At 54.2% G+C, this 23,872-nt stretch overlaps 3 protein-coding genes across 5 annotated transcripts; 1 reads left to right on the top strand and 2 right to left on the bottom strand.

The window, feature by feature from the left end:
• Positions 1 to 712: 712 nt before the first annotated feature.
• On the bottom strand, positions 713 to 5,349 carry FOXRED1 (FAD dependent oxidoreductase domain containing 1). Its single transcript, XM_071449815.1, has 10 exons — positions 5,168 to 5,349; positions 4,145 to 4,389; positions 3,914 to 4,024; positions 3,719 to 3,837; positions 3,537 to 3,631; positions 3,258 to 3,359; positions 3,113 to 3,180; positions 2,882 to 3,030; positions 1,953 to 2,082; positions 713 to 1,877 (listed from the first exon to the last, which is right to left on the bottom strand). The coding sequence occupies exons 1-10, from the start codon at positions 5,331 to 5,333 to the stop codon at positions 1,518 to 1,520; spliced, it is 1,545 nt and encodes a 514-aa protein (XP_071305916.1). The 5' UTR covers positions 5,334 to 5,349; the 3' UTR covers positions 713 to 1,517.
• A 78-nt stretch (positions 5,350 to 5,427) lies between these two features.
• SRPRA (SRP receptor subunit alpha) lies at positions 5,428 to 11,722 on the top strand. The gene is made up of 14 exons (XM_071449805.1): positions 5,428 to 5,608; positions 6,321 to 6,404; positions 7,210 to 7,373; positions 7,470 to 7,630; positions 7,752 to 7,905; positions 8,368 to 8,518; positions 8,681 to 8,787; positions 8,978 to 9,096; positions 9,379 to 9,465; positions 9,556 to 9,728; positions 9,811 to 10,024; positions 10,101 to 10,264; positions 10,387 to 10,485; positions 10,704 to 11,722. Exons 1-14 carry the CDS (start codon positions 5,489 to 5,491, stop codon positions 10,830 to 10,832), a joined length of 1,926 nt encoding a protein of 641 aa, XP_071305906.1. The 5' UTR covers positions 5,428 to 5,488; the 3' UTR covers positions 10,833 to 11,722.
• A 97-nt stretch (positions 11,723 to 11,819) lies between these two features.
• Positions 11,820 to 22,455, bottom strand: FAM118B (family with sequence similarity 118 member B). 3 transcript variants are annotated; one of them, XM_071449824.1, is made up of 8 exons: positions 22,155 to 22,455; positions 18,354 to 18,431; positions 16,145 to 16,397; positions 15,122 to 15,349; positions 13,830 to 13,958; positions 12,893 to 13,178; positions 12,341 to 12,400; positions 11,820 to 12,270 (listed from the first exon to the last, which is right to left on the bottom strand). In XM_071449824.1, the coding sequence occupies exons 2-8, from the start codon at positions 18,422 to 18,424 to the stop codon at positions 12,068 to 12,070; spliced, it is 1,230 nt and encodes a 409-aa protein (XP_071305925.1). In that variant the 5' UTR covers positions 18,425 to 18,431; positions 22,155 to 22,455; the 3' UTR covers positions 11,820 to 12,067. The 3 variants fall into 3 exon arrangements, with proteins under 3 accessions (XP_071305925.1, XP_071305926.1, XP_071305927.1); XM_071449825.1 differs by having other exon boundaries at positions 12,893 to 13,097; XM_071449826.1 differs by having other exon boundaries at positions 12,090 to 12,253.
• Positions 22,456 to 23,872: the final 1,417 nt, after the last annotated feature.

Below are 23,872 nucleotides of genomic sequence, written 5' to 3'. Positions count from 1 at the left end.
CGCCCGCCGCCAGAGGGCGCCACATGCACGGGGAAGGGTATTGGGAACACTGGGGGGATACTGGAGATACTGGGGGGAGTGGGAATACTGGGGCTGGGGCATTGCGGGAACACTGGCGATACCGGGGAGAATGGATGTACTGGGGCCGGGGGCACTGGAATACTAGGGGGAATGGGCATACTGGGGCTGAGGCACTGGGGGGATAGTGGGAACACTGAGGGGATATCAGAGGAATGGGCACACTGGGGCTGGGGCACTGTAGGGATACTGGGGATACCAGGGGGAATGGGAGTACTGGGGCTGGGGCACTGGAACACTGGGGGAATACTGGGAACACTGGGAGGAATGGGCTTACTGGAGCTGGGGCACTGCGGGAACACTGGGGGGTATGAAGGGAATGGGTGTTCTGGGGCTGGGGGCACTGTGGGAACAATGCGGGGATACTGGGGCCGGGGGCACTGGGAACACTGGGAATAGTGGGGGCATACTGGGGATACTGGGGGGAATGGGAGTACTGGGGCTGGGGCACTGGGGATACAGGGGGGAATGGGCATACTGGAGCTGGGGCACTGGAGGGATACTGGGAACACTGCGGGGATACTGGGGCTGGAGGCACTGGGGGAATATTGAGGCCACTAGATCATAATGGAAGCACTGGGGGTATCGATGCAGGTGTCCCCCAGCTGGGGAATAACGTGCTCTGACTCCAAGATTCAGAAGGCTGATGAAAAGCTTTATTTAGGCTACATTACATACTATACTATACTCTATACTAAACTACACTAAAAAAAACCTGTGACCCTTTCCAGACAGCTTTGACCCAATTGGTCAATCTGTCCAAACAACCATCACCGGTCCAATTAACAAATCACTCTTGGTAAACAATAACCGTAACACATTCCACATGTGCCAAACAGGAGCAGCAAGTAGAGATAATTGTTTTATTTCTTCTCTCTCGCTGCCTTCCCCAGGAAAAATCCTGGGAGAGAGAATTATGTCTCTCTCTGTTCAGAGAATGTGAATACCACACTGAAGGGAATAGGGGTTAGAGGGGACACTGTGGGGACAGCGAGGGACACTGGGGGGATAACATGGACACTGGATCTGGAGGATAGGAACATAATGGGGGTACTGGGGCTGGAGGGGATTGGAGCACTGGATAATGGGAGCACTGGGGCAATGGAACACTGTGAGGACACTGAGATTAGGGGGAACTGGGGAGGCAGTAGGTAACACTGAGATCCTGGGGACTGCAGGTATGGGAACATAATGGGGATATTGGGAAGGAATGGAGTGTAGTGGGGACACTGAAGTTGTGGAAGGTGTCAATGGGGACATTAGAACTGAGGCTACTGGGAGGATACTGGTAGCACTGGTGGAGGGAGCATGGCAGGCATGGACTCCATTAATTCTCTGGCACACTCATCCATCCATCCATTTTATTCCTACAGGATGCCACCTCTGGCCTGGGGAGGGGGTCCACGGCTGTGCCTCAGTTTCCCCCCTCCCCGCCCCCATCAAACCACGCCGTGCTCCTGCAGTGGCTCCCCATCCAGCAGCCTGTTCCAGCCCAGCCTCCGCAGGTCCAGGGTCTCAAAGCGGCCCCTGAGCACCAGCTCGGCCAGGGCCCTGCCAGCAGCCGGCGCGTGCTGCAGCCCGTGGCCACTAAACCCCGCAGCTGAAAACAGGTTCTCCAGCCGGGGGTGCGGGCCCAGCACCCCGTTCTGGTCGAAGGTGTTGTAGTCGTAGTACCCTGCCCAAGAGCCCCTGACCCGCAGGGATTCGAAGGCTGGGACCCGCCGAGCCAGCCGGGGCCAGATCTGCTCCTGGAAATAATCGTGATCCACCGAGAGATCGCTGGGATCCGGCTCTTCCTCCTGGAAAAGGATAAGCTGGAGGTGTCTGATAAGGAACAGGGGGGTGAGTGATCTGAGGGGACCCCATGGGCTCACCTCCGGGGGGCTCATCCCGCCCAGGTAGTTCCCGGCAGCGCCGTCAGGACGGAAATAAGCACCAGAGGTGTCGATGAGGAAGGGGCAGGAGAGGCCAGGGCCGTTGGGGCAGTGCCAGGTGAACACATACCTGGGGAACCCCCAGAAGAGTGTGAGAGGTGCTTGTCTTGTCCCCCAGTGTGGTGCAGTGGGGCTGGGATGTGGAGATGTTTGTCCCCCCCAGAAAAATAACATTGAGCAGGTCATGTCACTCCTAGGCACACTGGAGGGGCTGTGGGCACTGGGGGGATAATTAAAGTACTGTGGGGGTAATGGGGGTAATAGGGCTGTGGGCACTGGGGAAATAATTGAAGTACTGTGGGGGTAATGGGGGTAATAGGGCTGGGAGCACTGGCAAGGTAATGGGGGCACTGGGGGAATAATGGGGGTATTGGGAATATTGGGAGAATACTGTGGATACTAGGGCTGGGGGGCAATAGGTGACACTGAGGGGGACAATGGGGACACTGGGATGGGGAGTATGAGGACATAATGGAGACAATGGGGCTGATGGCACTTGAGGAATAATGGGAGCTCCAGGATGCAAGACCCTACCCAAAATAACAAACTGAGGAAGCTCACTGTCCCCCCCAGAAGTTGGAGGGTGGTGGGTGCTGGGATGTATGTCCCATTCTGTGACCCCCCAAAATAGCACCTAAGGGTTCACGTCACCCCCTCATAGACACAGGGGGCCAGGATAACACCCTCCTCCCAAAATAAAAGTGCTGAGGTGCTCCCCCATGACACAGTGCTAAAGTACCCCCCAAAACAGCACCAAGGGCATCACCCCCTGAAAAAGGAGTTCCTGGGGTGTGCCCTCCCTCTGAGCCCAGGAGCTGACCCCCATCAGAGGGGTGCTGCCAGGCTGTCCCTGCTGTAAGCCCCAGTACCTCTTCCTGGGCTGGATGGGCAGGGGGGGCTGGCACAGCCCCCGGGGCAGCCCCTCTGCCTCCAGCAGCTTCCCAGCCCAGGCGCCCGCGGCATTGACCACGATGGCACAGGCCACGGGCTGGTACTCCAGGCTGTCTGGCATGTGGACCTGGGAGGGCACAGACAGGGGGTCAGGGCTGCAGGGGCTCAGGGGCACTCCCAGGGAGCCAGGGGGACACACACACACTCACGTGGACGTATTTGATGCGCGCAGACGGCGGCGCTGACGACATCACGTAGTTGGTCGAGGTGACAAAAGCTGGAGGGTTTTGGGGTCAGGTGGGGGCTCCTGGGGGTGGCAGGGGGGAAGCCTTGCTGTGCACCCCCATCCCTCACCTCGCACCTCCCCGGAGCAGCTCTGGACTCCCAGGGATGTGGCTTTGCGCCGGAAAGCGTTGAGGAGGGTCCAGGGGTCGAACCAGCCTTCATCCTCCAGACCTGGACAGGGAAACACAGGGGGAAACTACTGTGTGACCCCCCCCAATACATGCACTGTGGAGAGCTGGACCTCCCCTTCCATAAACAAAGCCAGGATGAAGGATGCATCAGGAGGATGAGGATGAAGAAAGATGTTGAGGGGGGTCTCTATGCCCTCCCCCATCATCCCACACATACCATAAGATGCCACAGCCACATCCTCCGTGTTCATCCAGGGGAATTTCTCCTTCAGCTGGGTGGGGGACAGCAAGGTCACCTGTGCCCCTTCATCCCTGGGGATGGACAACATGTGGAGGAGGGTCAGGATAACCCCCAGCCCCTGAAACCCCCCCGGGGAGGGTCCCATGTGTGTCCCCCACCTCTGCAATTGGACGGTGGCCTCGAGGGCAGCAGCGTTCTGGGGGGATGCGAGGAACAGGTACCCCCCAGGCCGGAACTGGATGTCGATGGGGGGCTCATTCGGCACCCCAAGGTATTCCTGTAAGGGGACACGGGGACCACAGTGAGCGGGGCTGGACTCCCCAAATTACCCCAGCCCATCTAACCCCACGTACATTGATGTTGCGGAGGAAGCTGGCAGAGAATCGGGACATTTGGATATTTTCCCGGAGGGAAAACTGCTGCCGGATCCCCCCTGCCGACAGCACTGTGGAGGCTCTGGAATACTGAAGGATATAAATACCCAAAGGTACTCATACTGATACTGAAGGCTCTGAATACCCAGAATAGAAGGGGTTCAGGGGGGTCCCGAGGGCCACAGCCTGCCCTGGGCGGGGGTGTCTCACCATAGGGTCCCGCTCCACCACGAGCACCCTCATTCCGTGCCGCCGCCGCCGGCCCTCCAGCACCTTCAGCCAGTAGGCCACGGACCAGCCCACCACGCCGCCGCCCACCACCACCACGTCGGCCTCGTCGGGGGGCCGGGGGTCGGGGTGGGTGCCCGGGGGGATCCAGCCGCCCCCGGCGCTCCCCGCGGCCGGCAGCTGATCCCGCAGGGTCTGTGCCATGCGCTCCAGGCTCTGCCCCAGCTCTGCGGCGGAGCGGGGGCTGCCGAGCCTGGGGGGGCACGGCCGGCAGCCCCGGTACCTCTGCATCCCCCAGAACCCCTCTGGGACATTCCCAGGATACCCCCCACCTCAGGTCCCCCTGGGTCACCGGGAAAACACCCCCGAACCCTCTGTGAACCACCAGAACGCTTCCAGTAACCTGGAATGACACCAGTGCCTCCCGCTGCGAGTCCAGAGTCCGCTCTGGGAATCACCCAAGACCTCCACCAGGATCCTCCGACAGCCCCCTTGGCACCCCTCCAGTGTCCCCTGGGTCTGGTGGAGCCCCCCAGTCCCCTCGGAGACCCCCGGCCGCCCAACTCTCCCCAGCCCCAGCAATGCTCCCTGCCATCCCCACAGCTCCCAGGGACCGCCCCCAGGGATCGCCCCCAGGCCCCTCTGGCACGCTCCCATACAGACCGGAACCACCCCAGCGACCCCGTTCCCAGCGCCCCTCCATTCCCAGCGCCCCTGCATTCCCAGCGCCCTCCATTCCTAGCGACCCCATTCCCAACGCCCCCCTATTCCCAGCTCCTCCTCGTTCCCAGCGCCCCTCCATTCCCAGCTCCCCCCCCCATTCCCAGCAATCCCGACCCCAATCCTCAGATACCCCAGCAACCTCTCCGTTCCCTGGGACACCCCAATTTACCTGACCCCCTCCCCATTCCCTGCCATCCACACCCCGACCCCCCTCCATTCTTCCCCCTCCCCTCATGTCCCCCAAATCCCCGGTGCGGTGCCGGGGACCCCTCCGCATCTCACCGCGGAAGAAGTCGGAGCTGAGCGGAGCCGCGGTGCGGAGGGGGTGGCTCGGGACCCCTGCCGGGCCCCATACCGGGGTCCATACCGGGACCCTCCCCGGTTCCGGGGTCCCCCTCCCAAACCCCCCCGCTCCCCGCGCGCGCAGAGCGCGCCCCCACCGCAGCATGGCCCCGCCCCCTTCCTGTGGCCCCGCCCCCTGGACCGGGCCTTGGCCCCGCCCCCGCCCGTCGCCATCCCGCCAATGGCGCGGGGGGGCGGGGCTTCCGGCGGAAGCGCGGGGCAGAGCGACGTGTGCGCCCCGCCGGGCCCGGCGCCGCCGCCATGCTCGACTTCTTCACCATCTTCAGCAAGGGCGGCCTCGTCCTCTGGTGCTTCCAGGGCGTGCGCGGGCCCGCCGCCACCGCCCCCGTCAACGCCCTCATCCGCTCCGTCCTCCTGCAGGTCGGGCGGGGCCGGCTGCCGGGGGAGCAGGGTTGGGTAGGGGTCACATACCTGGCGAGGGGGGAGAGGGAGCGCCCGGCTGCCCTGAGGGAGGGAGGCAGTGGGACCCGTCTGCCTGGGGAGGAGAGAGCTGAGGCCACAGACATGGCGGGGAGGCGGGATGGGACCGTCTGCCTGGGAAGGGACATCAGCTGAGCCCACGGAGCTGGCGGGGGAATGGGGAGCGGGACCACCTGCGTGGGGCGGGGGAACCACGGGCACGAACAGCTCTGGGGGAATGGGATCAGCCCGGTGAGGGTGGGAGAGGACGGATAGGAGTGGGACCATCTACCTGGGTAGGAGAGGGGTGGCACACAGGTGGGAATCACCTGTTGGAGGGGACACACAGGCACGACCAGCTCTGGGAGTGGGGTCACCCATTTGGGGGGTGTGGATGGGACCATCACCTTGGGGAGGCGACAGACTTGGATGGGACCACCTGTCTGGGATGGGGCAGAGGGAGCACGGCCACCCCGGGGTGGGTGGGATCACCCAGCTGAGGGGGGATGGATGGGACCACCTGCCCAGGGCGTGTGGGGCCTTGTGTAAGGAATGCTGGACGGCTTTGGGAAAGGGGGGTGACAGGGATGATACTGGGGAGAGGGGGGGTGACAGGCATGAGGGGATGGTGGGTGCTGCTGGCACCCCCATTCTGACAGCTCCTCTCCCCCAGGAGAGAGGTGGCAACAACTCCTTCACCCATGAAGCCCTCACGCTTAAGTACAAACTGGACAACCAGTTTGAGCTGGTGTTTGTGGTAAGTGACCCCCTCCAGGCACCCCTGTAGTGGCAGGAGGGCCCCTCCAGCCCCCCATGTGCCCCCAACCCAAAGGAAGGAGATTTCCCCAGAAAAAAGGGGGAACAGTTCCTGCTGTGCTGAGGTTTGAGCAAGCAGCTGTTTGCATTGCCTAGGGCTGGACCTCAGCTCCCAGAGTGGTTTGGCTCCTCTGTCTCTGGGATTTTGGGGGGTGAGGGGCTCTGAAAAGCAATTCAGGGGATGTTGAGCAGTGACCCCAGTGTAGCCAGGCTCCCCCAGAAGGGGGGACATGGGTGTCTGTCAGCTGAATGCCACTGCAGTAGCAGCTTATTTTAATCATCTGCAACAGGATTAAAACTAATCAAACCTCAAATAGAAGCTGCAGCCTTGTAAAACTTCACTTTGGCCAGAGCTATTGAAAAAAAGCCAGAAGTTATTGTTCCCTTCACTTTATGGAGCATTTAACACTCTCTTTTTTAGTCTCCTGGCACCTTATCTCCATATATCCATACTGCCTTTCCTGTTGACCCACAGATAAGCTAAAGGTTTTCTCCCCTTACCCTACGTGTCCCTGTTGCCATGAGACAGCCTCTGTGTGTTAGAGTCACCTGTTGAAGTGAAGCTCTAGGCTGTTTTTCACCTTTTTGGGGGCATTTTAAAAATTTAGGAAGGTAGAGCAGAAAGTGCATGGATGCTGAAGCTTGCCCAAGTTAAAGAACTCTGAATTAAACAGAGAGGTTTTTGCTTGCTTGCTGCTGTTGAATGAGCTGGAAGTGCAGTGTCTGTTGGCCATGCTCCTTGGCAGGTGGGCTTCCAGAAGATCCTGACTCTAACCTACGTGGACAAGTTGATAGACGACGTCCATAAGGAGTTCAGGGACAAGTACCGCAACGAGTTCCAGCAGAAAGGAGCCCTGGGCCTCCTAAATGGCACCTTTGACTTTAAAGATGACTTCATGCGCCTCCTCCGGTACAGAGCTTGGGTTTTGTCTTAAATTTCTGTTTTGAGCAGAGATGGGAGCGGGGGAAGAGCTGAAATCCAGGCTAATGGGTCACCTCCCTGCAGGGATGCAGAGGAAAGCAGCAAAGTCCGAGCTCCCATGGTAATGAAGACGTTTGAGCAGTCTCTGAAATCCCAGAAGACTGTTAAGTGTATGATTGAAACCCGAGGGGAGAAACCAAAGGAGAAGGTCAAGAACAAGAAGAACAAAGGTTCCAAAAAAGATGGTGAGTTGATGGGGAAGATAAATGAGAGGGAAATAAATATTCCAGAGCAATGTGCTGCAGGCTGTGCTTTCCCAATCCACTTGGTGCTGGACTGAGCTTGTGTTGGGGCTCTTCCTGTCAGGAACTGAAGCTGTGACAGCACCCAGTAAAGCATCTGCGGGTGACAAGCAGCTCTCAGCAGCAGGAGACAAGGAGGAACTGACCAAGGATGAAATCCTGCAGAAGAACCGGGAGGAATTCTTCAGGAGACACATGAAAGCTGGGGAGAAGTCCAGGTGGGTGATGAGGGCATGGTCAGTCTGCCTATGTTTGAACTAGGCCATGGCTGAATCTCTTCTCCTTTTGGTGACCCCTGGAAGCCACTTTCCTGGGGTCACCTCACTTTCCTGGACCTTATTTCCCTGATTTCTCTCCTTGCTGAAAAAATTGAGAGAAGACACCTGGGTGTCCTGGAGGGATAATAGAACCTGATTTTCTTTGCTGGGAGATGCAGAAACCCTGGGAGAAGTCCAGACCTGTCTTTAGTGAGCAGACAGCATTAGTGCATTGATATATGGCTTGAGGGGAAGTGGTGCCATATGGGGTTAAAGTTCAGATAAATAAACTCTGGAGATCAAATTGGTCAATTTATGCTTTTTTGGGTAATCCAGGCTTTTATTTTTCATGTCTCCTAAGGAGGTGATGGCTGCTGCTTCCCTGCACTGAACACAATGTGTTTCTGGTCTTTGTTCCACCAGATCTCCGAAGCCCGATGCACAGAAGGAGAAGGGGAAGAAGCCCCGGGTGTGGGATCTGGGGAACTCTAATGCCAAAGTACTTGATTACAGTAATTCTGCTACCAACGGCAGCGCGGAGGCTTGTCCTGTGGAGGAGTTTGACCCTGACATGGTAAGGAAAAGTCAGGCTCCGTTTGCTGTTTTGCATTCTCTGGGATCAGCTGGGCATTATGAATCCAGCCCAGTCTCTGTGCCTGGATGAAAAGGGATCATGAAGAAACATGAAACAAGGATTGTGGCACTCAGCCCATAAAGCTGCTTGTTCTCTTCGCAGGCCCTGGGGGACAAAAATCGGGAGCCTGGCCGCCTCTATGACCTGGAATATGAGAGTGATGATGAAGCTGAAGAGGAGAAAGTTGTCCAGAACCCTTCAAAACCCAGGTAGAGGCTCCCACAGCCCTTGCTTGTCACATGGTTCTTGATTTCTCTCCCGTAACTCCTGTTCCAGTCTAACCAGTAATGCAGGAAGCACAAACTGGTGTGTTTGTCCTCTCAGGGCAAGCCCTTCTGCATCTGACCTTTGCAGATGATTGTTTTCAAACCTCAGTGTAACTCTTCTGCTTCTCCACAGTGTGAAGAAGGGTGGCCTGGGGGGCATGTTTGGCATGCTGAAGGGCCTGGTGGGTTCCAAGAGCTTGACCAGAGGGGACATGGACCCTGTGCTGGAGAAGATGAAAGATCACTTGATTGGTACGTCTGGATCCGTGGTGTGAGGGAGCAGTGGCAGTTCCCTGTGCTCTGTTGGGTGGGCCCTGGTGTGGGTAGTGCCTGTGGTTTGGGATATTCTTGCCCACAGGAACTGTGGTGAGTTCCTATCTGACCCCTGAGAAGCCCTTAAGAGGGTAGCAAAAGGGAGGCAGCAGTCAGATCCAGTGGGAATCCTGCACACTGACTCCATCCTTCCCTTGACACTGAAGTGGGATGTACATAACCTTCTCAGCAGCGCTGACTCCCTGTTTTGTCTCTCTCAAGCTAAAAATGTGGCAGCTGAGATTGCAGTGCAGCTCTGTGAATCAGTGGCCAAGAAACTGGAAGGGAAGGTGATGGGAACATTCACCAGTAAGTGTCCGTGTGGCGTCCAGTGTGTGGTTTGGAGCTCAGGAGCATTCCCCATGTGTGACATGTCCTCTTTGCACCCCCTTTCCCCAGCGGTAACCTCGACGGTGAAGCAGGCGCTGCAGGAGGCCCTGGTGCAGATCCTGCAGCCCCAGCGCCGTGTGGACGTCCTCCGCGATGTCATGGACGCCCAGCGCCATCGCCGGCCCTACGTCATCACCTTCTGTGGTGTCAACGGTGTCGGGAAGTCCACCAACCTGGCCAAGGTAGGACAGGACCCTGGCTCACAGGGGTGGGGTGATGGGGTCAGGCTGTGTAGCTACTTTTCTGGTCTGCTGCCTGCTGCAGATCTCGTTCTGGCTCATCGAGAACGGCTTCAGTGTCCTGATTGCCGCGTGTGACACGTTCCGCGCGGGCGCGGTGGAGCAGCTGCGCACCCACACGCGCCGCCTCAACGCGCTGCACCCTCCGGAGAGCCACGGCGGGCGCACCATGGTGCAGCTCTACGAGAAGGGATACGGCAAGGACGCCGCGGGCATCGCCATGGAGGCCATCTCCTATGGTATGTGTGGGGCTGGGGGCGGGGGGTGCTGTCCTGGGGCAGTGCTGTCCTTCACGCTGCCTCCCTGCTGCCCCAGCTCGCAACCAGGGCTTTGACGTGGTGCTGGTGGACACGGCGGGACGCATGCAGGACAACGCACCCCTGATGACTGCGCTGGCCAAACTCATTGCTGTCAACGCTCCCGACCTGGTCCTGTTTGTTGGGGAAGCCCTGGTGGGAAATGAGGCTGTGGATCAGCTGGTGAGTGTGGAGGCTTTGTTCTTGAGAGACAAAGAGGGAAAAGAATCCATTTCTGTAGGTTTTAGCAGAGAATTGGATGGTGGCAGCACAAACGCATTTCTCGGATCTTTTTTCTCCTTCAGGTCAAGTTCAACAAGGCCCTGGCTGATCACTCCATGGCCCAGACACCGCGGCTCATCGATGGGATCGTCCTCACCAAGTTCGATACTATTGATGACAAGGTAAGGAGGCTGCTGAGGGGACTCTGTACAGAGCTTCCTGACAGTGACTGGAGGGGAGAGATGGGAACTGTCAAACACAGGGCACTCCTGCACTTTCTCCTTGTGTTTAAGCCATTGAACCAAATTTAGAAGTCTGGTTTCCACTCATGGGGGATGAATGAATGACAAGCTCCCTGAGGGGGAGCAGTGCATTTCATGGTGCTGCTTGTCCCTGGCAGGTGGGTGCTGCCATCTCCATGACCTACATCACGAGCAAGCCCATCGTTTTCGTTGGTACCGGACAAACCTACTGTGATCTGCGAAGCCTTAACGCCAAGGCCGTGGTCGCAGCGCTCATGAAGGCCTAAACACCAAATCGCTGTGTGCAGATGTCCCAGAAGAACCTGCTTTACCCTGTCACCAACTAGTCTTTCCCGTGTAGTGCAGAACAGAATGGAGGAATGGCAGCATGAGGAGTACTTTTTTTGGATAAACCCCCTTTTATCCAGAAAAAGCCCTTCCCTGGGTTCCTCCATTCTGTCTCCAGTGACGCAGGCTCCCTTGTGTGGAGGCTGAATCCAGAGCTTTGTATTGTTCGTGCTGCACGGGGGGGTGGGTGGTGCCAGGATCTGCTGTGCTTTTTGGTGGGTTTGAAGGCTTTTTATTGAGCTGCTTTTGATTTTTAGACCAGCTTAGGGCGGAGGCAGGAGGGACTTGGGCTTAGGGGCAGTGTTAGATCTGGCTGCTAATGTTGCTGCTTGTGGCAGCTCCACCGAAGCTGATAAACCAAAAAAAGGTGATGGTCTGTGCTGGGCTGGAGGGGACATGCTAAATTGCCTTAAAGTCCCCCATATCTGTCCTCACCCGGACTCGGAAGCAGGGTCCCCAGACACCACATATTTGGGCAGGAGCTGGAGAGCTGCAGCAGCCAGGTCCAGAAGGGGAAGGCAGCGTGCCCTTCCTGGCTCCTGCCTGCTGGTCTTGGCGTTATTTGCTAGTAAAAAGGAAAAAAAAAACCAAACCACATTAATACTGGAAGAGAATGGTGGCTGCTTGCTGCTTTCCTGCACCCTTTCTCCCCGCTCCGAGTGCCTCTTGATCCCGGTTGGAAGTGCTACACCGAGTAATACAAACCTCTGACAATGTCTTGTAGCTCTGTATTGCAGATGTGCTATAGTGCAATAAATTGAATGCTGTCTGCTAAGAGACATAATTTATATAAAATAAACTTCATAATTTGTTCTCTGTGTATAAATAACTTGCCTCCAGCCAGGACCTGTTTCCTACTGGGTTTGGGGGAGATGAACTCCCACCAGGAGGGGTGAAAGGGCCTTTAAATGATACAGCAGCCAAAGTTCAGTGAGTGGGCCTTTAATACAACTTCAACATACAAAATACTGTACAGTAAAAAGACAGGACTAGAAAACTAGAGCTTCCAGTAAAAAAAAAAAAAAAAAGCTCAAGTTTCATTTTTAAATTGAAATACAGAATATAAAAGCACTAGGTATGAAGTTAGAGGAGGCTGCAGCTCCCTCGGGGATACCGCGCTCCGCAGGCACACGCAGCCCCAGTAAAACCACAATTGCTGTGTTAGACCTGCTGTTCATCCGTGGTCAAGGCTCTGTCCTGGCCTCGTCCCTGCCGCAAGGGTCCTGGCTCGGTGCTGGACAGCAGTGGGACAGTGGTGGGCTCCGGCCTCCCTGGGGGCTGCTGGCCTGGCCTGGGCCTGTCCCAGGAGCCCCTGCCACAGCTCAGGGCCTGGGCAGGGCTCAGGCTCAGGGGCTGCATCCTGCATGGAAGCAAAGGCTGAAAACCTGTCTGGGACTCCAGGGAGCAACACAGAGTGAAGCCCCTGGCTCCAGAGAGCCTTCCTTACCTTTTACCTCTGCATGGGCAGCGGCAGAGCCGTTCAGCTGCTGCCCCTCCTTGGGCACACCTGGGGCAGAGCAGAGACCAGTCTCAGGTGGAGAGCCAGCTGCCCATGTGCTGTTTTCACACAGGCTTTCCTGGCTAGGTTAACCCTCAAAATGCCTGCCAGCAAGGCTCTGGCCAGTGAACCCACTTCCCCCCATTTTTATGATTTATTAGTGATACCTCTTGTTTAAAAGCATTGGCTCAGGCTGAGCAGCACGAGGGTCACTGAGACTAAATGCGACTAAATGCGCCTTCACTAAAAAGGGAACAAACAGCTGCACATGAAAAACAAAGTTTGCAGGCGTGGGAGGCAGCACAGCTGTCTAAACTGTTAAAACATACAGTGTTTTCAGAAAAGTAACCTGCAGATCCAGCTATACTTAGAGACATGTTTACTTTTTTTTTAAAAAAAAAGGCTTCAGGAATCTATATAGCATGGAGAACAGGGGCTACTACCCCTGTCTACTGTGCACGGTGCCAGCCAAGGGTCCCCCAGCCCAGCCCCTGTCCCTACCTGCTCGGCCCCGCATGGCAATCTCGCTCGTCAACCGCTCAAAGTACTCGGGCAAGTCAGCGTAGTCGTCCCCGTAGGAAATCACTTTGATCCCTTTGTCCAGCATGTTCTCACGGAGCTTCTTGAACTCATCCACATCCCCCCTCCGCACCAGCATGAAGTGCTCCAGGTCTGACTTGTGCTTGACAGCCTCTAAAAACAGGGCCTGAAACGTGGTGTCATCAACTGTCCAACCACAGCCCAAGAAGAGGAAGGACTTATTTTCATACAGCTTCTGAATCTCTCGCTTTAAGAAAGGGAAAGATGTTCTTGGTCAAGGTGAGCGTCATCCTCACAAGAGACACACCTGCCCTATCCCTGGGGAGGCTCTGCAGAAATGCCATCCTTCAGCAAGTGTGGGAGTGTGACTGTGTTTACAGGGGTCTTAGGATGAGGGAAGAGACGAGGATCTGACTTTATGTTTTAGAAGGTTTGATTTATTATTTTATGATATATTAAAAGTATACTAAAGGAATAGTAGAAAGGATTTCATCAGAAGGCTGGCTAAGAATAGAAAAAGAAAGAATGAATAACAAAGGCTTGTGTCTCGGACAGAAAGTCTGAGCTAGCTGACTGATTGGCCATTAATTAGAAACAACCAACATGGGCCAATCAAAGATCTACTTGTTGCATTTCACAACAGCAGACAATCATTGTTTATATTTTATTCTTGAGGCCTCTCAGCTTCTCAGGAGGAAAAATCCTAAGGAAAGGATTTTTCATAAAAGATGTTTGTGACATGGGAGGTGTTCCAGCACCTCAGCAGGCCAGGGAATTCACCCTCCTATTTCCCATAGCTAATGAATTCTCCCCCACCCTCTGTGAAGCTCAGGCAAAGCCCAGCTGAGCTGTGCCTGGTGGGAGCTGCAGCTGCCCAGGCTGGCCCAGCGTGGCTCACCATGACCTCGGTGTTGCGCAGCACGTTCTGGTAGCCGGCCGGGTGCAGGACGATGCCGCTGGGGTTGGTGTAGACGCCGTGGATGTGCAGGACACTGAGCTTCCTCTTCTCCTGCGCCCACTCCAGCACCTGCACAGCACAAACCCGCAGCAACGTCCGTGAGTGCATCACGTTGGCTACCACAACACTGCTAAATGTAACATTTTGGGGAAGCATTCCAAAGAGGCTGCTTCTTCCTCATCTTCTCATCTTCACCCCTCCTTCAGCCTCCACACCATGGCCTGCAGCCACAGCTTGGGGTGCTTGTTTGGGTTAACACTTCAGCTGGCTGGTGAATGCGATGAGAAGACTGAATCAAAATGCCAGATTGACCAGAAAAAGGGGAAAAAAACCTACAAATCCTCTTTCAGCATGTTTCTCAAGCCTACCAAGTTTTATTTTGTGGCCCCTACTGGCTCTGAGGGAGTCACTGGCTGAGCTGACCTCCATTTCAGACAGCTGCTTCTGAGGCTCTCGGTTTACTCCTGCAGACCTCAGCTCGTTTAAGCTTGCAATAATTAGAATGCTTACTTGTAACACTGTAAGTACTTCCAGCCATGTAGATTAAGAGGTCACGCAGGAAACATGAAGCACAGAAATGAGAATGAAAAGAGAGCAAGGACTGCACAGGACACAGACAATGAGGATGTTTAACATACAAACAGAAGGATGAGATGCTCCTCACCAAAAAAACCTATGATGGAGAGATGAGGTGAGCAGGTGCAGAGCTCAGGGTTTCACAGCCTGACTGGGGCAGGAGGAGGGATTTTTGCATAAAGAGAGTAGCTCTGAGAGTGCAGCAGGAGGAGCCATTCCAGGAAGAGGACATGGGGCAAGAGGGGAGCCTTGAAGGCTGTAGTCCTGAACGCCCATCACAAAAAGCACTGTGCAGCACCTTATAAAAATAAAAACTTCAGCTTTGCATCTCGCATGGAGTTTCTCATATGGGCTGGAAACATCAACCCGAGCCTTATGTGGAAGCAAGGCCAAGCCAGAAGTTTCAAGGACAGAGATCAAAGAAATAGCAGGCTTAAGGACTCCTCCTGAGCACTGGATGGCAGCCAGCAAACCAGCGTTCCAGAAAGGAGTGTTCCTCCTCATTCCTCTGCTTGCTGCCCTGGACAGTCAGAGCCTCTGCCTGGAGCTTGTCTGCCACCAGTTAAACCACTACATTCAGAACAATGCCCTCAGGCAGCATGAGAGCACATTCTGCACCACCACAGACCCTGACAAAAGAAATAATCATCCTTTACCTTCTTTTCATCAGTCAGGTCAAGAGACTCAAGGTGCTTCCCTTGGTGTGCTGCATACAGCTCCAGCAGGTTATCAAAGTTTGTGGTTAACACAAGGGCCCCATTTTCCATCAAGTGAAGCACAGACTGAAGCAGCTGCTTCCCAGAATCTTCCATTTTGGATTCCAGGTCATCAAACACCTCGTATAAACAGTCCTTGAAAAAGGTTGAGCGAACGTTGCTTGTGCGCTGAGAAGGGGAGAAGATTGAGATCAGAGCCAGCCCTGCAACACCTCACACCAAATGGCCCCGTGAAAAACTGCCCACATTTCCCAACACCCTGCAAAGCTCTGGGTCCTTGTAGGGCAAACACAGAGCCTTAGCTGCACCAGGGTGGGTGCTCTCCTTCAGCATAGTAATAGGATCACAGAATCCCAGACTGGTTTGGGTTGGGAAAGACCTTAAAGCCCACTCTGCCATCTCATCCCACTCTGTGCCATGGGCAGGGACACCTTTCACTATCCCAAGTTGCTCCAAACCCCTCCAGCCTGGCCTGGAACACTCCCAGGGATGGGGCAGCCACAGCTTCTCTGGCCAATCTCACCCCCTTCACAAGGAAGAATTTCTTCCCAATAGCCCATCTAGCCCTGCCCTTTGGCTGTGTGAAGCCATTCCCCCTTGTCCTGTCACTCCAGCCCCTTGTCCACAGTTTCTCTCCATCTTTCTTGTCAGCTCCCTTCAGGTATTGGAAGGCCACAATTAGGTCACCACTGAAGCCTTCTTCTCCAGGTTTAACAATCCCACTTTTCTCAGCCTTTTCTCATAGAAAGGTGCTCCATCCCTTTAATCATCTGGGTCCAGGTGAAATACCCAAAACCCACATCCACAGCAGGGTTATGTCTCAGGCACCTGGCACAGTAAGTGCACCTGTGGTTCCTTGTACACAGAGGAATTGGTGGGATGGGGGCACCATTACTGGAGAACTAAATCTGGCAATTTCCAAAAGCCAAATCCTATGCTCAGGGCAGGTACAAGCACACTGACCGGAGACAGCTTCTGAATAAGGTCATGGGCAACATGGACCAGGTTCTTGTCTTCATGAAGACACTTCTGGAACCTTTTGCTCTCCTCATCTTCCAGGAGATCAAAGTCAATAGCAGCATCCAGGAGGGCCTGAATCAGCCCCTTCCAGGACTTCAGTGCTGGGACCTGGGGAGCAACTGCAGCACTAATTCCTGTCCCAATCACCAACACAAGTTCCCGAGGCTTCTTGGTTTTGAGACTTGGCAACAGCTTCCTGCAAAAGGAGAAAGGAGCAAAGCTGGTACCACCATGAGGGGAAGGGTGTCTGGGGTGGTGGCACACACAGACTGAGGGAGAGGGAGGTACCCTGTGCCTAAATTTTGTATCAAATATCCAATGGGGCTCTCTGATAAACAGAGTGTGAGAGGAGCAGCTTGGTATCCTTAGAGGACAGCAGGCAGCTGCATGGATCAGCAGCACAAATGCTCCCAATACAAGGTCCCTAATTACAACATTTTGGGAATCAAATCTGTTACCATGATGGTTACTGGGGAAGTCAATGATGCCCTGGGGTGCTTCTGCAGCAAAGCTAATCCACTAAAAATCTGGAATAAGGGAAGTCTATTAATAAAAGTTACATGGAGGGCTGGAGGGCATGGGAAAGGGGTGGTGAGCACGAGAGAATGAGACACAGACGCTCTGTGTCCCGAGATAAAACGTGTGTCAGATCCCATGCAGGTCAGAAATGTGACCTGGTTTAAACAAGGTGCAGAACAGGGCCCTTGAGACAACAGCCCCACTTATGCCAGCACAGACAAAAGCAAGGAAGGCTTCCTCCTAGATCTGCCCTGGAGGGGCCCAGCCCCAGTTTGCTGAGGAACCCCCTCAGCTGTACCAGCAATCCCTTCCCTGTGATGCCTGCAATGTCAGCAAGATGCTCAAGGCCAATTTTTTAGAATATCCAGATGATACAGAGTCACATGAAAGGGCTGCAGCGCTGTGTTCTCCTTATTCCTCCTCCCCTCCTCCCTGTTTTCCTGGCTTTACACCTGCACAGAGCTTTTAAATGTGACCTTTAGCATTTATTAAGCAGATGTGTTGCTCTTTGCCTTGCCTTGCCTGGTGTCCAGCTGCTTTCTGCAGCAGGGATCTGCTGCAGCTCCCCAGGATTGGAGCAGCAGCCTGGGAAAGCAACTTGTATGGAAGAAATGGGCTTTATCAGCAAACACGTGATATTTAGTGAGAAGGGGAGAGGAAACCAACACCACACAGATGGAGCTGTGCCTTCCCTCAGCCCCTGCCTATGAAAACAGACTTGTTAACCCTTTCCTCGAGGAGGGCTTCACTGTTACTGCTGATAAACAAGGTTTAATTTTAGGACTGCAAGCCTCTTGTGAGGAATAAACTAGTATTCAGGCTAATGAGCTAGTATAAAAACACTATTGGAAATACAGGGACTGAAATCCAAAATAATAACAAATAACCAAGTCTTAATGTCCTGCATGCCTGCCCTTCTGATAAATGCACTTGTTTCTACCTTGATATCCTGAGCAAGGAAAAAATTATCTTCCAGCGTCTCTTCTGCACATTCCAGGGTCACAGATCAACCTCAAGACCATACAGTACTATCCTGCAGTCCTCCAGAACTTGCAAATAAATCAAATTAGTGGGAGACAACCCCCCAGCTGAATTAGGTGCTTGTTCACAAGAACTTTTGAGCCTGCAGCAGCCACAGTCTCAGTTTCTGGCAGACAGAATTATCCACCAGTCAGATTCCACTCACAGAACTGTAAGACAGCCTACTTCTAAGCACCAGGAGCCTCAGAGTGAATTATTTAGCCTTTACATGCAGCTCAACCATACGATTTTGAGTAACTCTGTCCTCCTGGAAACCACCACCCAACTCAAGCGAAGAAGCACAAACACCATGTCCGATCTGACACTTCGAGTGAACAGGACCATGGAGACAGGACAGCAAAATACAGCTTTGAGAGCGACCCCATCCCCTGGCTGAGGGTTAAAACAAAAAAAAAAGTACATTCTGGGTGTGAAGGTGTTTGTTCCACAAACAGCAGGAAAGCCCAGGGCACGGCCAGAAGCCAGCACACAGCTCTTGGATCAGGAAACAAAACAGCCGCGGTCACCAGGGGTCACAATCCTTAAAGAACAATGCGAGGCAAAGGAAAAGGCTCTGGTTAGAGCAAATTCACTGGAGCATAATGAAAATTACCTGGGCTTTTTTGCAGGTGGCATTCCATCTTCCAACAATGTTTCCTTGCCCAGGCTCACCGTAGAAGCCATCCAGTTTCTGTAGCAGACAAATCACCAAAGCGGAGTCACTGCACATGGACACCACCACAACGAGGTTTTACAGATCCAGCTTTGCACAGGTGGATAAATCTCAGGTTTGTTATCATTCCAAGATCACCTCTGGGCTGAGAATTGCATGTTTTTGTCTCTGAACTTTGTCCCACAGTCTCATCCTCTTCCTTAACCTCTTTTACCATAAAATCCTTGGCTGTTTTTCCCAGGTGTGATTGCCTCAGCAAAACACACTTTGCCAGACCCTTTGTTCCACCTCAGCAGCTCGTTTTCCCTGAGAGCCTGGATCTTGGAGCAGCACTCCCCCCTTCCCCACAAGGCCTGTCAGCAAACTTGCTGCTTGGGAAACAGTGGGAGGGAAGAGAAGACAAAGAGATTTTTGTTGGCTCCAAAAACCCACGGAGAGCATTTCATTCCCTGGTGATGAGAGAAGGGTTTCCCAGCCCGCCATGAGTCTGCAAGCACTGGGAAATGACCTTAAAGCCCACGGGAAGGAAGTGCAGTTTGAGAACTCTTTCAACAGCCCGTCACATAAAACACAAAAGCTCTGCCAGCACGCAGTACTCTCCCACTTCTCCAAAGTAAGTCTATGAAAAGGAAATGAAAATTCACAGAACTGTCCACTCTCTTCTGCTTTTTCTTTGCCAATTGTAATGAAGAGTCCATCAAAAACTCTGTTAGACAAGGGCTTTTGGCCAGAGGAAATGCTGAGGAAGAGCTGCTGACCCAAAATCACTGAGTTTTTGCAGGTTTTGCCATCTCAGAGAGATCTGAGGGTTTGTTCTAGAGATGACATGCTGTGATTGCTCCCTGGCAGCCCAGCAGGTGACAATGGCAGGTCTCTCCAGGTAGGACCTGCAAGTGTTGGCATGGATCATGTGAGAAATCAGCCAGTATTCTAGGAAAGCACCACCCTTCAGTGCTGGACAGAGCAAAGTGACACTGTCAGGAGCTCAGATTGGTGCAGCCTTTACCCTCTGACCCCTTCAGAAAACTTTATACAATGGCATTATGGATTGGTTTGGGCTGGACAGGCCCTTAGAGCTCGTGTCGTTCCACCCCTGCCATGGGCAGGGACACTTTCCATCACATCACCTTCTCAATAATAAATCATTGTACCAACAGTAGAACACCTCAAAGAGCTGCTTTTCATTCAAAGAGCTGGTTTTCACTACCTACATCTTCAAACACTACTGAACACTGCTGCTCATCACTCTAAATAATCACCTTTTTATCTTACTGGGCCCAGATTTTGGATAAGTGTCAAAGGCCCTTAGCAAGTGAGGAATCTCCTGTTTTCCCCCCCCTCTGTGCATGCCAGGCAGGGCTCCTCCATCACACACTCTTGTGAACATTGCACCCTGTATTTTTCCAACCCACACTCAGCCCAGGAGCTCAGTGCTGCTCTGACAATGAACCTCTGCAGCCTCATCACCTCTGAATACCTGCAACCTGTCAGGTGAACTGTTTTGGGGGGTTAACATCTCCAAAGACCAAAGTGACTCTCAGGAAGACAGGAGGACCTGCTGGACACGGATCTGTCAGACTCACCATCAAATCCCTGCTGAGTGAATGCAGCCAAGCATAATCAGGATAAAGGGGGAAAGAGCCCCTCTTTTTCCTTCCTAGGAGGGTCCCATCTCTCCTTTTGGATTAGCTGATTTTTCTAGAAGGACAGGCTGCTTTCACAAAGCCAGCCAGATTTTATTTAGTGGTGCAAAGATGCTTTAGATAAGGCAGGCACTAACAATAGATAACTGGAGTGTTTCAGAGGGAAGTTTTGAGCTGCTGCTGGTGCCAGGTCTGCCCTCAGCCCCTGTGCAGAAGCAGAGCTGCAGCTAAAGGTAAATCCTTCCTTGCTTTTTAAATTGGATATAATTTAAGCTCATAATTATCTTTGCATTGTGAATCATCAGCTGAGGCTCGAATATCAAGGTTGTTTGTAAACTCCCACCTAGAATTCCCCTGTTTGCTTCCACCTGCCTCAGCACTGCTCCCATCTCACTCACCCTGCACATTCCCGTGCTATTAACAGCAGGAATGGAGCCATCAAATCAATTTTAAGTGCCTCTAAATGACATTTCAAAAGCAATTTTAAACTTAGGAAAAAACACCTTTTGGAATTATAATCACCTTGTAAGGTTTTCTGATATAATGACCTTCAACCTTCAAGTCTATTATTCAGTGCAGAGAGCCATAAAGGAACAAAAACCCATTATAAATACAGCCTAGTTCCAAAAAAGTTATTACAGGTCTTAAAAAGAATTCATGGGGATTCAGCCAAGAAATAGAAACCTCCAGTTTTTAGTCCTGGGGAGAAACTCTGCTTGCTAGAGGGATGGATTGTGCTGGCACAGCTGAGGTAGCCAAAATTAAATTGAATTACCTCAGAGCATGACACTGCCATGGGAAAAAACCACATCAGGTACTGCAGGTTCCCCTGGGAACACAGGTGCCATGGAGGAGAGGGAGCCACAGGCACTCAGAAGATAAGAAGTGTCTCTCCAGCCTTCTTCAGACATTGGGAACTTTCCAGCTATTTAGACTACAGGGAGCTGAAGACTATAAACACAACACTCCATGGATTCCTGGCTCAGCTGCCCCATTCCCCTGTCCCAGCCTTGTCCCCATCACTTTTATCAGGGTCGAAAGAGACTCCCTGTGTGGGATTGCTGCATTCTCTTTCTCCCTCCACACCACAGAAATCCCTTAATTTATCCTAAAGCCTTCCAGACTTCAGCTTTAAACTGTGCCCAAGTCACCAAAACTGGAGAAACTCAACCACAGCAACTCCCTGTGTGACACAGACACATCCAGCTGCAGAAACGTTGGAAATGTGAAGGTGTATCCCAGGTAAAAGCAAACACCTGAACACCACGTGTGTCAAACGCAGCCGAGGTTCACACAGGGTGTGTATTTACAAAACCCTCTCTGCAGCTCTGTAAAACACAACCACACCACACAGTCAACACCAGAGCCCAACCTGCAGAACCAAAATGGGGAATTAATGCAACATTTTCTCCCCCACCTCATGGAGAAGTTGCTGCTGACACCATTTCCATGCTCAGCACCCAACACACAACTAAAGCTATACCTGGATGTTTAAAAATGAAGCCAAGTGATCCAGCACCACGCTGGAAGATGGGCTCCTCCAGAAGAGCCCCCACAAATTCCCAAAAGAGACAAGTACAAACGTACCGCTCATCCATTATTTTCAGCTTCTCTGAGTGCTGAGAACTGCCACCAGCAAAGATGTCACTACCAGCTTCTCTTTCAATTCCGCACTTGAAGGTGTTGGGATAAGATAGTGTAAAAGCCGCTTTGTTTCAGCTGAAAGTTGAGCTGTCCCTGGCCAATTCCCAAGCCTACCCCTCCACGTGGGAGCTGCACTGGATCTGGATCAAAAGCATCCTAGAAAAACACAAGCTCCAGGGACAATGGGACCGAGGACAAGCCCTACTCCTATCCAAGCCACAAAAACACAGGATTCAGCCTCCCTGGACGCGAGACAAAACACACCAGAGGTTTTTATTCAACGCTGTGATTCTCCACGTGCTTCCCAATGGCTCCATGAGCAAGGAGAGGCAGTGACACAGCAAAGCCTGGCGGAGCTCTGTATCCCACAGACCCCCGCTGCCTTTCCAGAACCGACTCTGCCGAGGGAAGCGGGGAGGGGGGATCACACCTTCGGCTCTGCTCGAGCCCTTACCTGTGCTCTCCGTTGTGCCCTCCTCACTAAAGCTGCGGGAAAAACAACAACACGGGCATTCAGCAGGCGGGGAGGACGCCGAAGCTCCTTTCCCACGGGGACACATCAATAAAAACCAGCTTTTATAGAAGGCGACGGCGGGGCCGAGCCTCGGCCGGGCCGCCCGCGGCTGCCGGAGGTTTCCCGGTGCCCCGGCGCACCCCCGGCCCCGCCGGTGCCTGCGCTCCCCTCAGGCCGCTCCGTCCCCTCAGGCCGGCGGCCATGGGACCACCCCCCCGCTATGGCGGCCGCCGTCGCTATGGCAACAGCTCCCCCCCCGCTGTCTCCATGGCAACCGCGCCCTGCCCGCCCCCCGCCGCATGCTGCGCGCCCCGCACGCACCTGGCGCCGCGCGCGCGGCCCCATTGAGGAGACACTGCCCCGCCCCGCGCCCGGCCACGCCCCGCCCCGCGGGACGAGTTGGCCCCGCCTCCATTCAGCCCCGCCCCGTCCCTGGCTGGCAGCGGAAGGGGCGGGGCCAGGCGTGGGAACGCGGCGATGCTCTCGCGGCGCCTCGCGGGGCTATAAAAGGCGCGGGCGCATGCGCAGCCCAGTGCTGGGCCGGAGGCGGTGCCAAACGGGTCTGTCTGTCTGTTGGCTCTGTCCGTCCGTCCGGGCCGGGGCCGCGCCCGCGCCCGCGCCGGGCCTGGAGGTGTTCCCGTACCCCCCTACCCCTCAAGGCCTTCTCCTCCGCCAGCTGCCGTTGCCTGGGTTCCTGTATGTGCGACCGCGTCTCCAGCCCTATGAGGTACACGCGGTGCCTGGGCCTGGCCGCCCCTGTGATGCCTTCAGGCATATATGTGGCCGAATATATATTTGGCATATATGTGGCGGAATATATTTGGGTGTACTTAGAGCTTTCCAGGAGAAGAACTATTTTGTTTTCTGGGTAGCTGCGTACTGTTTTGTACTGGCACCGTAAATGGAACGTTCATAGTGGTTTTAGGGACAAAATTAGCCTTATTTTCTCCCCCAGAACTATTTGACCCTGCCTTTCAGCAGCTGGTCTTTGCTGTTTGTAAATTCCCCAGGCACTCCCGTAAACTACAGGCTTCGGAACTCCTGCTGCAGGAATTTCAGCGTGGTGCTGCTGCTGGGTCGAGGCACGCTGTGAATTGAGCTGTACCTGCTTAATTACTCCTTTAATAATGATTCTGTTATTGCTGAGGTAGGGTGGAGGTTGATCCAGATGGTGCTGCCTCGTGGGGTTTAGGGTTTGTGGGCTCACCCTCGCTCAGGTTCCCTCTTTGGGGTTTCCAGGTGGGGTGACTCACACAGGCAGGTGACTTGCCCTCCTCTGGGTCCTGTCCTCGGGTGAGGAGTTGATTTTTGGGGTGGTGGCAGCAGTGCAGGGGCAGGGACTAATGGGAAATGGGTCCCAGTGGGATGAGTGGTGCTGGGCCCATGGCTGGTGGTAGCCTGTGGGTCCCTGTGGGGCTCGGTACCACTCGGCCTTGGGCTTTTTCCTTTGGGATTTGGCCACCAAGGGGCCAACTGGTGTCCCCTGCTTGGTGGAGAGAAAGGCAGCCAAGATAGTGGCAGGGGGTGGGGAGGAGCCCAGTTCTCAGGGAGTTCACTGCATTTTTGGGCACAGGCTGCCCAGGTTCCTCTGCTCTCAGCACAGTGTCTGAGGGTGGGCTGGGGGCCCTGCAGGAGGATCCTGCCTGCTCCTGCACCCC

This window comes from Agelaius tricolor, unplaced genomic scaffold (genome assembly GCF_023055355.1).
Source record: "Agelaius tricolor isolate 1412-34295 unplaced genomic scaffold, bAgeTri1.0.p SCAF_29, whole genome shotgun sequence".
NCBI classification, from domain to species: domain Eukaryota; kingdom Metazoa; phylum Chordata; class Aves; order Passeriformes; family Icteridae; genus Agelaius; species Agelaius tricolor.
The sequence above is the reverse complement of the archived record's forward strand: the minus strand, read 5'-3'. Positions and strand labels throughout refer to the sequence as shown.